Source organism: Rhinolophus sinicus, chromosome 7 (genome assembly GCF_057876585.1).
Source record: "Rhinolophus sinicus isolate RSI-liver-muscle chromosome 7, RSI-T2T, whole genome shotgun sequence".
NCBI lineage: Eukaryota > Metazoa > Chordata > Mammalia > Chiroptera > Rhinolophidae > Rhinolophus > Rhinolophus sinicus.
Genome location: NC_142507.1, coordinates 37,137,696 through 37,156,244, shown reverse-complemented (window position 1 = coordinate 37,156,244; position 18,549 = coordinate 37,137,696). Strand labels below are relative to the sequence as shown.

Sequence of the window (18,549 nt, the reverse complement as noted above, 5' to 3'; positions counted from 1 at the left end):
ATTCAAAGTATAAGATTTCTTTGTGCTCATTGTGAGGTATTTAAGTGAGGCCACAAACTGGAAAGTCAGTAAAAGAGAAACTAAAATTCCAAAATGAAGACCTTGAGAAATTCAACTGAAGGCATCAACCAGATTGGATCAAATATAAAATTATAAAAAGACTTCATTCAGTACATTGATTACTCAAAATCCAAATTATAAAAGCCAGAGAAAACGTAAATTGCATAAAACTTTTATTATTTATTAGCAGTGTATTCTTCTACACTTTAAAATAGAACAAAATATCTTTTGGAAGGTAAACTATTCATAACAAAATACATGTCAAACAATTTTTTTTATTGGAGCAGAATTACTTTGCTATATACTTTCTATATAATATACATACACTTCTGAGTTGTCTATGTATGCACATGTGTATAAATAATTAAGACTTACACATGTAGATACATATGACTAATATACACACATAATTATGGAAAATTTACAGTAGTCAATTTTACAATCATTTAATAGCTGCACACAAATTAGTGTTCACAGAACTAAAACTGTCAATATGATTCCCTTTCCCCACTTCTCAAATGTCATCCTTATTATTTTTCATTGATAATTTTTAAAAAACAATATCATCATTCTATACATTAAACCAATCTTTTTATAATAACTCATAATAAAATATTTTCTATTTCAGCTTTAGAAAAAGTATACAATTTAATTCCACTTAATTTTTGATTCCTAAAACACGTAATTTATTTTTTCATCAGTTTAGTGCAATTATTTGGTACTTTAGTTATTGAAGGTTAGGTTAATCAACCTGAGTCAAACGTTCACTCAAATGCGTTTTTAAAAATGTAAAACATACACAAGATGTTTTGCTGAAGCATGTATACTAGTCTTAAGGTACCCCCTCCTAATAAATGCATTATAAAAAACTCAATGGTTGAGAATAAAGCACTTCATATGGATCCGGTTAACTGTCTCTGAGTGGTCCATTCTTAAGCAGCGTGGAGGAGTCGGGATCTAACGCTCCCAGACGCCCCATAGAAATGAAGCCTTCAGGCTTCTAGAGGCCTAAATAGAAGATATGACTCATGTACATGAAAGGGCTGTGAGGACCTCTAAGGAGTCTCCTCATTTTCATGTTAGGTTTCTGATTTGCTAGCTTGTGTGTCAGGGGTTTGTACTCTCCGAAACATAATCTCCTTTAATTAACAGAGAACTACTTAGCAGCATCTTTTCTGTTTTTTCTCTTCATTGATTTAAAACTGGTGCCAGACCATGTGTGACTGATTAAAGGCAACAACCACGTGTACCAAATGCAGAATATTCTAATTGGCTTAAGAGCTCTTTTGAGAGGAGGAAAGAAAGAAAAGCATTTGGAATGTTGAGTTATTTCATGGAGCAAAGGCATGTTTCAGGAGAAACATTCAATGAATTCTGATCTTCAACTGGATGTTAAATTTTGCTAAAGCCCCCAAGAATGCAAAACTAAATGGCTCAGCAACAAACACAAAGGGAAAGGAAATGGTCTAATCAGCCCTATCCAATGATTATACTCTTGCTAGATAGATAAACTTGGATAAACTGTTGTATTAGACTGACTTCCCAAAAGAAAGAACAGATCGGCCATATTCATAGTGGGAACATAAAAATAATTTTTTCCCTTATCTTTTCTTAATCAAGAGGAATTATATATTCATTGTACACAAAACCATACTAAACAAATTCAAAATACAAATTTTTGGTAGCAAACAGCAAGAAAATCTAAGTCAAAATATAGTCTAGTTTTTACATAAATTTATATATTTATAAATTTATCAAAATAGCTTTTTAAAGTTCACAATACATACATAATGTAACACTGTACATGTAAATGTAATAACAAATGTATTACCGAAATACATTAAAAATAACCTTTCAAAATACCAAATTCAACATTAAAACTGTCTTAAAAAGTGTTGACATCCACAAACATAGTTTCAGTGCATTTATCGTAGTCATTAACCAGATTTTTCTGGTTTCAAGTCTCTTGAAGGTCTTATCTTAGTGCTCACTTTAATTTAAGGTAAGAAGGCAGAGATATTCTTCGGGCAAGCAGTCGCTTTCTCTCTACATTGCTCGTCCAGGTGAAGAAATTGTGTCTAAGAGTGGAACAGCTTTCACAGGAGTGGCAAGGCTTAGTAATGAACATATTCAGACTGAAGGGACTGTGCAGGGAAGAGACATAAAGGGAGGTTAAATTCAATCACATGTAAAACTTCTAGTCCATCATACAGCTTTTTCCTCCACCACAAGGCAGTTTGGGTCTACTATACAAAACATAAATGAAATAAACTAAGAAAAAATAGAAAAAAATGAAGGAAACAAAGCATTTGCTCAAATGAGATATTTAGTATGAAAGTGACTACAAGAAAAGTTTATATTTTTAAATGGCTTACTAATTTATTAATAGTGATTAAAAATTAAGTATTATTTGAAAATTGGTAAGTAGCACTAAACTCGTTTCTAAGGTATTGTGCAATAACACTGAGTTTTACTCAAAAATATTAAATGACATTTGTAACTAAATTGAAGATTATTAGAATATACTTTAAGAATATATATACTTTTTTACTTAATTCAATACATATCAAATAAATGTTAATGCTTCCAGTGCTGTAGAATTAGCAGTCACTTAAATAAATTCCTTAAGAATGTTTGAATTTAATACATACCTTACAAATCCCTTCCACTTAGGGGGACACAAAGCACTATCGTGTTTCCCCGAAAATAAGACCAGGTCTTTTATTAATTTTTCCTCCAAAAGATGCATTACGGCTTATGTTCAGAGTAAGTCATCCTGAAAATTCATGCTAGGGCTTATTTTCAGGTTAGGTCTTATTTTGGGGGAAGTACGGTACTAGCTTTAGTATGTGAGCTGAAGACCCAAAAGCATTTGTGAAGAAGAATCTTACAGTCATAACATAATAAACAGTGGACAACTTTCAAAAAAAGTAAACAATGTAAGTTCCTCCTACATCATACTGTGTTTCCCTGAAAATAAGACCTAGCTGGACAATCAGCTCTAGTGCATCTTTTGCAGCAAAAATTAATATAAGACCAGGTATATTATATTATGTTATGTTATGTTATATTATAGTATATTATATTATATTATATATCGTATCGTATCGTATTGTATCGTATCATATCATACCTGGTCTTATAGTAAAATAAGACCGGGTCTTATATTAATTTTTACTCCAAAAGACGCATTAGAGCTGATGGTCCCGCTAGGTCTTATTTTTGGGGAAACATGGTATTAGATAGTAACATATAAAAGGAGCATGATCGGGATATGTAATCAGAATACACTGATAATAGACACAAGCCAAAAAAAGATAAAGAGAAGTAGAGAAAATTTGCCTAATTATTTCTGAGCAGCAAACGGCAGTTAAAAAGGAACATAAATCAGTTACTAACAGTTATTAACAAAAATTTTTACACAATTCTTCTAATTAAATACCTTAGAACAACAAAGTTTACTTGGTTTCCTGCCAAATGCCTTTTTTTCCTCCCCCAATAATTACAAAGCATGCCCTAAAAATGTATACACATTTTAAGAAAGAAAAAACTGTATTAAAATTACGCTGATGGTAACCACCTTGAGCACCTCTTGTAATTGCAGAAGTCAAACGTGACTTGTCTTCATTCATCTTTTGTTATCGGTATATATTGAGTATTACAATTTTATTACAGTTTTCTCTGTTCTTAAAATGTGGATACATTTTTTTGGCACCCTCTGTATTTTTCAAATTGATTTTATTCATAGGTCTTATCAATTCTGAGACTGGTCCATTTTATTGATGGTATAGGGATTAGTAAAAAAGAACCTGTCCATTTTGCAAATACTTTACAAGAGGATTCAACTATCTTTGTTCAGATTCAAATCCCAGTGAATTTTATACCTATCAACAACCATTTACTAAGTAAGCTATCTATCAACACCATGAGTCAAAAAGTTATGGTCCCTGCCCCCTCACAGAGCAAAACACACACTCTCACACAGACATGGAATGAAAAGACAAAGGTGTCAACATTAAATAGTAATATACACAGGGTGAGAGGAACACTGTGCACAAGCAAAGGATTAGGCAAGGGGTGGCGAGGGAAGTTTGGGGTGGGGGTCGGGGGCTGTCTATGCTGCAAGTTTCAAGAAAGAGTTGAATGTCAAGAGCCATAGGAAGAATGGAAAAGGCTCGGCAAGTTGACTTTCTGGCTACAGGATGTGCTTTACACCTAGGCTTCAAAACAAGAGAGATGATAAAAAATGAGGACACTGTAATGTAAATACGTCTGAGCTCACAGAGAGAATAAAAGAGGTAAGACTGAGAAAGTCCAGTGAAACTGGTCCAATGCCTTGAAGCCCATACACATTTAACTTGTAGGGTATCAGCTGTCATCTTAGCAATTAGAGCATAAGTGTGAACTATCATTTTTCTAGTTGCTTTTTCCCAGTTTCTTCTGAAGTCTGGCAAGTAGGTACAGAGCAAAGCCACGTGGTCTCCCAGCTGCAAGAATGCCACACACATGCTATATATTGGCCACTGTTTTCTTGGTAATATTTAACTTTTGCTTTTGTTCTAATTAGAAAAGTTATTCATGTTATTACTACCAGAAATTATAAAGCTCCTCAGATTGCTTATAGATTTAGAACAAAGTTGTTTGGCAAGCACCTCTAAAGTTCCATCAATTCTCAATAAACAGAGATATAGCAAATGAACAGATATGAGGGCAAGTGACAGTTGTTAAATTAACTTTCTTTCAGGGCAAAGCACTTTATATATGCATCAATATATTGGGGATCAATATATGTGTACATACATTTATTTATTTTATGGAATCATGATACCCACTGAACTGGAAAACCGAACTAGTCTAGAATAACTTTAAAAGGATTTCTATCATTCGTATGAGATATAAATAAATAAATAAATATATATATATATATATATATATATATATATATATATATTCATTAGTTCTCTGCAGAAGCCTTTCCTTACATACAGCAGATATCATAAACTCTGGCTGGTGTTTAATCTTTCAGATACAGTTTGTCACAATCCCTACTGCTTTCTTTGCCTCCCACCCAATGTACTCACTTACTACCTAACTGGCTCTGTAGGCCTCTGTAAACAAAGGAAGACATGAGTTGGCCAAACGCCCTTCTGTCATGCTACTTCAGTCATTGAACAAACAAGTATTGAACATCAATAGTATATGTTAGGCACTGGAGGATAAAAATATAATACCAAAGTTCTTGAAACAAAACATATTCCATGGTTTCCTAATATGGTGTTAAAAAGTTAAAGGAAATAAGAGATCAGTAAAAAGGTTTAGCAAATTACTCTGACATCAATATTTTGAAACAAATTAACTTCCTTTCATTTTCAATCTAAAATAAAAATCTTAATGGAAGTGGACTTAGGGAAGAAAGAGAATTGTTAAGGTCTACCAGACCTATTCACTTTCAAAATCCTAACTAATATTTCAAGGCCTTTTCACTGGGGAAGCAATAGTGTGGGATGACAGTAATCTTTAGATTTCAAGCACCCACATGCTTACATGATGGGGTTGTGCTGAGGGTCTCTGGTTCATTTGTTTTTCAATGTACATGTATCCTACTTGCTAATATCCCAGAAAACACAATGGCCAGTTACCAGAATTTTTAACTTACATAGTAAAAATGCACATGTATTTGTACTCCATAAACAAAATCATTATTGCTGTTGGTTTTATTGTTCAAAAACAGACTGATGTACAACTATCTGGAATTCTTAATAAACTAAATATATTACTTAACAGGTCATTCTGCAATAGATACTTACTGAGTATTTTCTATACACCAGGCACAGTTCTAAACATTTTATATGTATTACTTCATTAAATGCTCCACACAACTCATTTTACAGATGAGAAAATCGAGGCACTAAACAGTGAAGTACCTTGCCCAAGATCTCGCAATTAGGAACTCGTGGAGCTGGAATCTGAACTTGGGCAGTATGGCTGGGGAGCCCTAATTTTTAGCCACCATAATATAATGCCTCAAGACACTTCTAGCCTTTGTCGTGTGACCATTACATATTTAATTGAACGTTCTCTATCACCCTGACAGGAAAATAATAACCTGAGGTAGCATATAACCCTGAGTGAGCAAGGAAGTATTAAATTACAGAAAGAATGTGGTATTTATTGCTGTAAGAGATATACATTTTTAAATGATTTTCAATTAGGACTGAATCCAAAATGATTTTTGAGAATATTCTAAAAAGTTTTCTTTATAAAAACATCCATGATTAAGTATTCTGATTAAAGTTTTATTTCTCCTTAGCCAAAATGTTTTCCTTTTGTATCATTAATATAAGAATTACTACCTAATGCAATTTTTTTTAAAAAGCAATGACAACGGATATGGTTATGAAGGAAGTGAAATCTGAGGTAAAAATATTATTTTATGAGATAGTGATTGTTTATATAACCAAGAGATTTTAATTTCTCAAACAGAATATTCAATTTCATGTGACCAGTAAGTTCAACAGGGTTATAGTGAGTTAAGACCAGATGAAGCTTATAATGAGTAAATGGTATTTTTATGGTATGAGTAACATAAAACTAATAATACAGCAATATTCAACTTGGAAAATAAGAGTAAAATTACCTTACACTTGCAGCCCCCCAAATTTTTATGTCAAAATATAAGCTTCTATCAAGAAGTCTTGTTCCCTGAAAGCAGTTAGATTTGACATAAAACAAAGTGTTAGGTAAGAAGATCAAGACAATTTGTTCTGTTCTGGAAATTTGCTACTAATCTGTTTTGGCAGATGTAGGCAGTGACTTTAAAAATTTAGCTATTCTGGAGGTGTTTCTTTTTTAAACAGCCCAGTTACCTAATCTTGGTAGAAAAATGTCTAATAATTATAGATATAAATACTGACAGACCATTAATAAATAAAACTATAAGATGGCTATCAAAAACAGAAAACTGTAAAGAGTAATGAAAGATTAAGATCTTTGACACAAATGAATGAAACAATATCTTAATGTTCAAATAACTTGAACCAAAGGACCGTATGACCTAGAATGTTAGTTTCTTATGAGGTCAAAATCCAGACTCAGAATTGCTATGTACTTCAGCCACACTGACTTTTTCTTTCCTCATCTCTCCATTTTTCCAAGTCCCATAAGGACAAAAAAAAATAGTTTACTTGTTACCCTTGGTTTCAATTCTAAGTACAGAGGCAAAAAGCACCTGAAAAAGTATTTTAATAGTATAGATAATTAAAGGGGGGAAAAACTCATGTTTGGCAATATGGTATCTTATTTTATATGTAACTCCTATGTTTTAAGTTTTAATGAACAAATGAGGGAAAATGAACACTGGGGAAAAATAAGTTGATCTGTAACTGCTTCTATCATCCTAGGTCTCTTTCTGGCTTTGCAGTAGAGTTTCCAGTTTTTGTATTGCTTATAAGTTAGCAACACACAAAATGTGTGGATTAATACGTATTTCTACAAATGTTGTTTCACAATACTAAAAGTATTTGCTGTTGCTAACATAGTAACACTTCTCCAGTAACACTAGTAGAAACACAGCCAGATAAGGTTTTATTGGAAACCTAGTAACACAAAAAGACTAAGATTTGTGATAAAATCAGCTTGAAAGAGGTGCATATATTTTGCTATAGTGTTCTCTAAGCATATCAGGGACCCTAAGATTTACTAAGGCCAATTTTGGTTAAGTAAAATGATATATAAAATATTCTTTTACTTTTCCACATAACTTTTAATAGATTCTTTATCTTCCCCCTGGGGGAATTTAATTTGTGCTTTTCAACAATCACAAAGAGTTCAATTGTTAAATGACAGGTTGTTGACACCCAGTTTGACTCAGCCAACCATTACCATGAGTGTTTTCAGTTCATTTGAACACCAAAATTATATTTAAATTTTTAAAATAAAATTTATTTTAGTAACGCCACATTTCCACATACACAAAAATAAACTCATATTACTGTATATTAAAGCTAACGCTGAAAACTTGCTTTGCTTTTTGCTAGTGCTTCAGACACTAACAATGATAACGGGTTCCTGAGTACCCCGTGCCTCTGCGTAACATTCAAGAACCTAGATATGTCACCCAACTTGGCGTTCACTATATATTTTTAGGTACTTATTATACTTTGGATCCTGAGAAAACACAGATGCCTCTGAGAAGCTTAAAGCCAGCAGGGGAGCGAAAGAGACTCAGGTTCAAGTGACTATGGGAGCAATCAAGGGATGTAAACGAAGTCCAAGGAAAGTCAAGAAGGAAAAGGCATTCTGCCTGAATGGGTCACAAATGCTTCATCAGAAAAGATAACTATTGAGCTTTGAGAGGTTAAAATTGAGTTTGAAATTGGTGAAGAGGGTAACAGCAACAATGAGAACATACTGGGGGAAGAGAATGAGGAACCCCACATTCTGGGACAAGCTGGATAAATGAGGTACAAAGATACGATACGGGGAACAGAGTATGAGGACCTACAGGCTCAGCAAAGGAATTCAGGATTAATGTCCTAGCATTAGGGGACCACCAGTCACTCCTGAACAGGGGAATAAGGTGTTGAGATCAGTATCTATTACCTGGCAATGCGTTAAAGCAGGGGTTGGCAGCCTATGGCCTGGCCTGCAGGCCAAATCCAGTCCATCACCTGTTTTTGTAAAGAAAATTTCACTGGAACACAGCCACACCATTCGTTTATGTCTTGAGTTGAATAGTTGGGACATAAAGCCAAAAATATTTACTATCTGGTCCTTTAGAAAAAGAGTTTGTGATCGATCCTACTGTAAAATATGAATTAAGAGGTTGAGTTAAGAAAATCATCAGTGAGGCTAACACAACAGAGAAGATGAGAAAGCAGCAGAATAGAACAGAATGAAAAACTCCAAGAGACAGTGAATGGCATCAATGACATAACCTGCAACTTCACCTTGAGAATGTCCCTGAAAACATTTGAATATCAATATATGAGCGTGAATAACAAAGCTTACCGTAAGCTACTACTTAATAATAATTTTTTTAAATAACAAAAAGATTTTACTAGGTGATACCCAAAACAGCTTTCAGAAGAATCTTGTTATAGGACAGCTTATCTTATTTATATTTCTATACCCTTACAGGTCAATACAATAAAGGCTTGTTCTAAAAGACTGTTTCCATAAAACCAAGATCAGTGTGCCCCTGACAAAGAAGTGACGAAAAATTCTTTGTAACTAACCTGTCTCTCTTTCTCTCTCTCCCCCTATCTATCTATATCTACGTATATATATTTATTTTTAATAACAAAATATTATTTTACAACTCCTCAGACTCAAATGTTGTAAAAAAGAGATGTTTTACTAAGGACCATAATATTTCCTTGGGTAGTTAAGTTTCCATTTACAAAAAATAAATTTAATAAAAATATAGTAGAGCAATCAATCATATATGGTTATTGATTAGTACTGATACTATTACATGTATTAAAACAGAATAATTGTTGACTAAGCATAGCATTTACCCAAGGACATCTGCTGTGGTCCGGACGGGAGACCATAGATAGGGCTGAGACTAGTTTCGTTGCCTGGAGGGTTTCTGCCAAGAGCTATGATCCACACAACCGCCAGAACTATCCTCATCAAATCAGAACTGACCAAAGTCACTCCTGCTTACAAGATTCCCATGGCTCACGCTGCACCTCCCAGTTTGTCTTCAGCTTAACTTTCCAGCCTTACCTTTAGCTACACACCCATCTTTAGCTACACTGGAATACTCACTGCTCTTAAAACAATAATAGCTAACAATTATTGAGTACTATCTACGAGCACTGAGTAATCTGCTTAAGATTTATTTCAATTAATTATCACAACCACCCTCTTACAAAGATACTATTATAATTACCACATAAGCTTTAAGGATCCACAGTCACAGAAACCGTTTTCAAAGTACACACTCAGATATTTGTTTAAAATGTACAAAATATTTTATATTTTTTATCTTAAATAGGTCCCACCAAAATGTATAAGCTTCGGGGTACACAAAATACATCTGCTGCCCTGATTATTACTAATTTCCAGTATTATTCCCACTTCAGAGAGGTTAAATAACTTGCCACCAGGCAGTGGCAGAGATAGGATTTGAACATAGGTCTATCTGTCTTCAGAACCTAAGAAATCAACTACAGTACAAAGTCTGTACCTCTGTTCTTGAAACGGCCATTCCTCCTTCTCTTATTTTCATCACTAGATTCCTAGCAGGCTCCTATTTATCCTCCAAAGCCCAACTAAAATGTTACCCCTTCTTCACAGCTTTCCCTGACCTTTCTGGGCAAAATGAGGTATCCTTTAGATCTCCCTCTATTTAAACACCAACAGTCTATACATGACATAACATAATCAAAAGAACATGTTTTCTGGAGTCAAACTGATCCAGGTTCAAATTATGGCTTTGCTAACATATTTGTGATACAATGTGGGGCAAAATACTTAACCTCACAAAACCTCAAGTTATTTATCTATAAAATGGAAGCAAAAATGCTTACCACATTCATTCATGCAAACATCCAACATCCATATATCCATTCAAGGAATACTTCATAAGTGCCTACTGTGTGCTATGCACAGAGAAACTGTAAAAACCAGAGGCACCATCCTGCCCTCATAGAGCTGACAGGCTAGTGGACGCTACAGACAAGTGAACAGGTGACAAACATGCAGAGAGAGAGGAGGCTGTGATTAAGACCAGGCGGGGGTGTAAGAGGAGTTTATGGGGAGGCACCATGACCTAACCTTACAGAGTCAGGTAAGGACGATGTGGATGAATACAATTCAGTGGCAAGTCTCTTAAAAATAAAATAGATCAAATATTCAAGACAGATACCTTCAGTAATTTCAATTTAATAAAATACTTCCACCCCACCACCCACACCATAATCACACGTCCCTCATTTCTAAGCATTTGAAAACTCTGAATGTCAGAGAAGGAAAACTGGTTTTTTACAGCAAATGGGTCAACAAAAATGAACCTTGCATGTTGTACTGGGCAGTGCAAACCTCAAGACTAGCAGAAGAGGACAAATAAAAAAAATAAAATAAAAAGGATCTGACTGTTTCTTAGCATTTTGTCACAGCCATAAGGATTCCTTAACATTTGTTCTTGTTTTCTGTGTTAAAGCATTTAATGACAGAATAAGGAAATTACTTTCACATTTTTCTGGGGGCTGAACTGCTGCACAGAGTGAGAGAGCAAGTGAAGCTTTCAGAAGACATGCTAATTGCAGCTTTTAACATATTAGACTCCCTCTGAACACCCGTCATTCCCCATCCCCTAGGAGTTTCTGGGTCTTTCTTAAAGGTACTGGGAGGATATTGCCATCTAGACTTCCTTTCCTACCTAAGGATTTAAAAACATTTTTGCTGAGTGATTTATTCCTAATTCTTCAAGGGTCATATGTCTCACGTGTTCAGAAGCACTGGAAAAAAGGACCATCTTATTTAGATAAGAAACCCACAACAGTTAGAAAAGCTGCATTGGACCAATAGAGAAAAAAACTCACAACCTCCATTTTATGCCACATAAAATGGGAATTTCCATTTTAATTTAGACTTTCTGCCAGCAAGCCAGCAGGGGTAACACTTGGAGCCTTCTCTCTCCAAAAAAAACAGAAGTTTTTGTGTGGGTTTTTTTTTGTGGCACACATAAAGGAGGGAAAGTCAGTTATAAGAGACCTGCTACTGCTTCCTGGGAGGGTAGGAGAAATAAAAATGTTATCATGCTGGCAATTCTATTTATAAATGCTTTTTCTTTACAATAAAAATGACAAATTTAAGAGGGAGAAGAGGGGAATTGCAGAAGCTGCCCACACAAACTATTACTTTAAATTTAATTATAGGAAAATTATTTAGGCCAGAAGACGGATGAAGAGGAGGAGGTGAAGAATAATAAGAAAATATGGAATGAAACCAAAATTAAGTTACATAAGCACGGATTAAGGAGGGAATCAACAATCGTCTAAAGAATTCCCCCATGCTTCCACTAGCAAAGAGGAAAACTAAGAACTAGAAAAAGCAGAATGTTATTCTTCTCAAGCTACCAAGCCTTCTGGTATTCAGCTATAAATGTGGGTTAGACAAAACGTTTAGCTGCGAAATCTGCAAGATATTTACTTATGTGTATATCTGTATGTCTAACATTTTCTCTGAAAATGGAAACATCTGTCTAAAAAAGAGGCTGACCCACACACAATCCGTATATGAAAATATTGACTGAACTCAATTCCTGCTGTGAAGTATATGACCTGTAAACCTAGTTACGAAAATGTAAATACACTATCATTTTCCATCTATCTTTAGTCACTAGGATTTAAGTTATATTGACACACATATACCCATAACGTAGTGGGGTTAGAGTCAAAATAAGGGGTGGGGTGGGCTGGCAATTGCCTGGGACCCCAATCTATATGGGAGTCTAAAATAATTTTTTAAAAATCACTGGTAATAAAATCAGATAAGGAAAATTACATGTGCTAGAAAGGACTGTGTGTGGAGGGAGCGAAAAACAACTTTGAAAAGAGGCCTGAGGTAGAGGTGGGAGTGGTAATGAGTCCAACAAACACACACACACACACCACACACTACATTCTCATGTTAGAAAAATGGTTTCTAATCTGCCATCTAAGGAAAGTGGGTCCCATTAACTGTTACCTGTGGGGCTATTGCTTTGCTGAGTAGGCCATGACAGACACTGCCCCCAGCACTTCTCCTCCCCAGTTCTTCCCTGAAGAAATCAGCCTCTCCCTGGACAATGGTGGATGGAACGTTGGAAGCACAGTAGCACAAAGGGGAGCCCGCAGCCTTCCCAGGAAACCCCGAGCTTGCTCGAGCCCTGAGTGGAACCAATATTGCAGTGGAACATTGATTCACATTTCCTTCGTCTGTGTGAGCTATTTCCCTTTTCTTTTTTGTCCTTGTTCTCTCACATCAGAACTCACATTCCGACAGATCTCAATTGCCTTTGATACAATCAAAGCATGTGATTAAAGTGATTCATAGCAGGGGGTGAATGGACAGATTTTACCCTAACAGGGACCATTAGTAATTAAACAGTGGTCTTGAAAACCTAACGAGCTCATGGGTAAAATGTGCTTGGAGAACTTTCATCCTGTCCCTAGGAGAGGATGGCTAATTTAACCGTCTTCCTGATATGCTGCCTGCCCTTCCCCTACATCCCAGGTACCTCCCTATAAGCCTTCCTTGTAAACACTTTCTGTTTGCCACTGAATTAATTCTGAGTCAGTTCTCTGCAGGAAGCGACATAGTCAAGGGGCTACTGGTTAGTTCTAAGAAGATACTGTTCACTCAGCACCTTCCACATTTAAATACTCCAAAATTCATTCATTCATAGACGATGGGGAAGAAGCCATGGGTCCTAAAATGCTGTCTGCCATGAATCAGCACCCGGCTTTGCACCAGATATGCAGAGTGACTTGAAAACTGGACTGAGAAGTAACTTAAGTCAACAGTGTCCACAATGAAGTGAATAAAAGCCCGTTTCCCTTCTAAGAGAAATCACTTAAAAAGGAGTCGGGGAAGGAGAAGAAAAAGAAGGAAGAAAGAAAACCCGGTGGAAACTTGGTGTTTACTTGAAGAGGAGCCAGCAGGAGAGATGTGCACAGACAGGTTCACAGCACAGAGGGAAGGAAGGCATCGATCAGAGGGCCTCCTTGGCGCTATTCAATTTCTTTGGTGGCAGCCTCGGTGGGGAAGGTGAGGCACAAAATTTGCGTTCAGGGTTCTGAGGGTCAAGAGATGGTATCTGCGAACTTACGGGGATGGACCGGCTCAGGAATCTGGCTGAGGAGGAGGAAAGGCCGGTGTAGGAGGGCCGGAGGACGGTGGCGTGCTCCTCTGTCTTGGCGCCCTGGGGGCCCGGCTGGGCGCTCAGGGTGCTCCCGCTGCTGCTGTAGCTTCGGCTGTACTGGTTGTTGTTGAGCTCAGGGTAATTCCTGGCAGGCGGCTGGGAGCTGCCATTCAAGAGGTTGGTGAACGGGTTGGCTACGAAACTTGCCTTGGAGGATGAGGTCTTTTTGTTCTCTGGGTCATCTGTGGCAGCATTCAAGTTCCCTAGAGAACTGGCTAGCCGGGAGTTTATGGAAAAGCTGAATGGAAAACACAGGTGAGGGGGGAAAAAACAGACAATGATGGATACTGACACAGAGTTCATGTCTCTAAAACATAATTAGGACATTAGGAGAATGTGATGAAGACAGGTCTGATCAATGCAAATGGTGACACAATGGCTTCTCTATCGCTCTTGGTGATATTACAACATGTGGCCTTTAGTTAGACACACTAACTTTCTCTGTCATAAGGCAGTTAATTAAGACCCAGGAAGCTTGGTAGAACACTTTGACCAGAGATCCTGAAATAGAGCCTCTGGGGGTTCTGTTGGTCCTGAGGCAGGAAGTAAATGAAAAGGGCTATATAATCGTAGGCCAAAAAGCAGGCGTAAGCACAAGATTTAACACATCCATATTCGATCATATGCCTACAGGAAGCATCCCTGGCCGTCGCGGTTGTGCCCCATACACCTCAGAGAAGAAATGACAACAACATGTGTCAACAGGATGTGTGGCTGAGTTCCGTTTTCGGGACCACGTTAGGCAACCTTTGGAAAGGGATGCTATACAGCGTTCCCTCCATGGCTTTGTCCCCCATAATTAGAGGCAGGAACAGAAGCCCCAGAAGAAATAGAGCCTTTTGCGGTTTCTCTCCTCACACCCTGGTTTCCTCCTCTGACAAACTTCAGTCAAACTCATTGTCTGCTGCTGGCTTCCTTAATCTCCCGCCAGTACCTCGGAAGAGGGAGGGGAAAATTACCTTCTTATACTGGCGCCCGAGGACAAAGAGCCTCTGTTTATCCTCTTGGCCGTCGCTGAAGGGGACGAAGCCACTTTTGAGGTCTTCAAAGTAGACGCAGATCCTTGTGGGGTAGAACTCAATCTTTGTGGAGAAAAATGAACAGAGAGTGAGACGAAAGCTGTGGGAACTTGACAATCCACATGATGAGCTACTAAACACTGCAGAGATCCGGGCAGGTCCTAATAACAGTGTCTGCTGCAGGAGCCAGCACTGACCAGCACTCGCTCTGTGCCAGGCCCTCTTCTGAGAACCTTACAGCTGTTACTCCGCTCATCCAGTGAGGTAGCTGGGATCTCAGTCCCCGTTTGCAAGTGAGGCAACGGGGGCACAGCAGAAAAGCTCCTGGTCCAAAGTCGCTCAGCGAGTAAGAGGAAGAGCTGAGACTCAAATCCAGGATCCAAAGTCCTGCTCTGAACCGCGATCCGACCGCCCTTCCTTTCCCTTCCTGGCTGCCAGCATCCATCCCTCATATAGCCCTAGATTCTATTACTTTAGGTTTTTCATCTATCCTCTCCCTTCCACCCTGCAACTAACCTAGCCTTATTTCTTATCCTTGACTACTTGTAGTAGCATCTTTTCATCTTATTCCTTCAAATTCAAATTCTGAATAGTCTCCAGCAAAATCTAAAATATTTAATCATGTCACTTTACTGTTTAAACCATTTTGTCTTTTCCTCAGTGGCCAGACAGCCTAAACTCCTTGGTTTGGCTTATAAAATTCTCCAACACCTGGCATTTGCCTCTTTGAAGAGGCCCAACTATCCACACTTTTCCTCTAGACACTTTTACTCCAGCAACATGAAATGCCCGAGTTCCTTGCCTCGACTGCATCCACACCTTTGTCCAGTTTGTACACGCTTTTTCCTGCCAAGGCATCTGCTCTCCTCCCCTCTGCTCTCCCTTCTCGCCTGCCTCCATCTGACTCACTCCGATTGCTCATCCTTTAATGGCCTTATATCTGTTAGCTCTTATAGCAAGCCTTCACTGAATTCCCAGGCAGAGTAAGCACCTTGTTTCATCATATGTTTTCATAGTAAATCATAGCTTTTATGTCATATTTCATTGTCTGATATTTTTCTATTTTCCTTGACATAACTCCACTGGGAGCAAGAATTGTCTCTCATTTCAATTCCCAATGGCTAGCATTGTGCCAGACTCAGAGCAGGTTTTCAATAAACGTTTGCTGAATGAACAAAAAGGGGAAAATTGGCTCAAATTTGGACAGCCCAGACCCAGTCACGGTTTTAATACCGACTTTGTCTTATCCCGGACAAATCGTTTAATGTAGCTGAACCTCATTTTCCTATCTGCTATAGAAAAGCTTATTTACTTGTAGATTCTTTCCTTCACCATCCTCTCTCCAAACAGCAGCCACAACATAGTTTGCCTCTAAAACAAGAATGGGAAAAGTTGTACGAGGGAGTAGCTCACACTTCTGGAGAAGTCTGAGCCCTCTCAGAACTGTCCCCACTAAACAACCCTAAAGCCGGGGGCTGAAGAACAGAGGTGAGGAATGAATCAGCTTTTCCCCGCCGTATCTTATCAATGGTTTGGGTCAAACATTTCTACTGCCCTCTACCAGGTAGATCCTGGTAGATTTGTCTGGGACAAGACTAGTGGCCTGATACCACTAGGGAGTGTTCAGGGAACATTTTTCCAGAGAAAAACACGAATGTTTCCTCCTTAAGTGGCAGGTAGGGAAGAAAAATGAAAGTAGAAAATAAAGGAGGGGAACAAGCACATGCAAAAATAAGAGGAAGGAGGAATAACAAATGTTAAAACTTCAAGGCAAAAATCTGTCATTAGATTGAAAGGGATGTTACAGAGCAAGTATAATTTATCAGAGACTCCATGACATGCTGGCAGCACAGAGCTCGCTGACATCACTATCTCAGCCACACAGCCCAGTGGGCACCTCAGAAAAACAAAAATCCTTTTTATGGTGAGCACTGAAAGTAAAGCATATTGTAACAACGTGGTATAGAAAGGAAAGAATTTCAAAAGTGAAAAGGCGGTGTGCAGTTTATTTGCATCAGTGTAAGGGTTGGGAAATCTAAAAGGCAGCATTTATTTACAAGCTCCTAGAAACTGAACCTCAGCAACAGTACCTGAAAGGCTGGGACACTGCTCTCGGGGGCCCTTTGACATCATCCAACCTACAAAAATCAAAGACAAAATGCTCAGGCATCACCAGGTTCACACATTTTAGCAAAGACTAAAAGGCACATCGTATGCGACTGCACCAGTAAAAATATTAAATCGGAAAAAGGAGAACCTTGCAAATGGATATTAGTATTCATTCACTTTATGAAATAAATCCTAGAACCAGCAGGAAATCTCTTTTAGTCACTTTGTTTCATCTTGAATTTCATCTACAGCAAATTGTTTTTAATCAGAGGTGGTATTTCATCTACTTAGAGTAAAAAAATGTCTGATGATGGTACCATGATGCTGTTAATAAAGATAAATTCCAAAATAATGAGAAAATTTCTGAGAAAAGAAAAAACAGAAAAACCATATTGGAATGAGCCTTCTAAAATTTGTGTAGTGGAAATTTTCTCACTTCTTTTCCATTTATTTGCCAAGTTATATTCCAACAGATCCCTTCTTCCGCTTTATGATTTCTTAAGAATCAAATATAAACGTTTGAAATGAATTTTAATCAATATAAAGCCATTTAGAGTTTCAAGGGGAAAAATGGTGAATAAAAGAGATTAGTAATCTTCAGGAAATTTCCACGGATTTAGGCCATATATGTAATGAAAACTGCACAGACTTTGGATAGTACTGGCTTTGAATATCAGCTCCATTCTAATTCCATTCTACTGGGGAGTGATTTAATGACGCATACTTTTTGCATTAACTGTTAATCCGCATAACCAAACAGAGCAGTGGGAACGTGGCTCCTGGCCCACAGCAGCTGCTCAGTAAATGGTAGGTCTCCTCAATTTTGCAGTGGTATTTGGTGGTTATTACTAAACACCAGACTTGCTTTTTCCCATCTTCTCATCTTACTACAGAAAATGATTACTGCAACTTTGAGCTCTACTGAACCTTTATTTCTCAGGTCAGGAAAACAGTATTCAAAGCATAGGTAATGGTGTAAGCAGACCCAATCTGACTTGAGTTATAATCCTCCCAGATAACACGTGAAAACTAAATTCCCTGTGAATCTGACATTTATCATTCTGGCAAGATATTCTTCCTGTTATGCATACCCCTCACTTAAAAGTCAAAGAAAAGTACTCATTTTCTATTATATTCCTTTTTGGACTTGCCACGCCATACATTACATTACAACAAAGATTAGATGATATTTACGGATTTTTGCACCTACATTGGTCCTGAAGCCTTTTTAAACCTAATCTGAACTACTGTGTTTCCCCGAAAATAAGACCTAGCCGGACAATCAGCTCTAATGCGTCTTTTGGAGCAAAAATTAATATAAGACCCAGTCTTAATTTAACTATAATATAAGACCAGGTCTTTAATATAATATAACGTGATATGACATGACATGACATAATATAATACCAGGTCTTCTATTAATTTTTGCTCCAAAAGACGCATTAG

At 37.3% G+C, this 18,549-nt stretch overlaps 1 protein-coding gene across 3 annotated transcripts in view; it reads right to left on the bottom strand.

Annotated features, from left to right (window-relative positions):
• Positions 1-216: 216 nt before the first annotated feature.
• The window catches only part of CDC14A (cell division cycle 14A), a 134,983-nt gene continuing 116,650 nt past the window's right edge, over positions 217-18,549 (bottom strand). Inside the window, exons 13-17 of one of the 3 annotated variants that reach the window (XM_074318476.2) lie at positions 17,085-17,132; positions 14,935-15,057; positions 13,883-14,213; positions 8,662-8,729; positions 2,070-2,204 (exon numbers count right to left, since the gene is read on the bottom strand). In XM_074318476.2, coding sequence (XP_074174577.2) covers positions 8,673-8,729; positions 13,883-14,213; positions 14,935-15,057; positions 17,085-17,132 — 559 coding nt within the window. In that variant the 3' untranslated portion in view covers positions 2,070-2,204; positions 8,662-8,672. Of the gene's footprint in view, positions 2,205-8,661; positions 8,730-13,660; positions 14,214-14,934; positions 15,058-17,084; positions 17,133-18,549 lie in introns of those variants that run through there. The other 2 variants (XM_019747037.3, XM_088799461.1) reach the window with 2 other exon arrangements.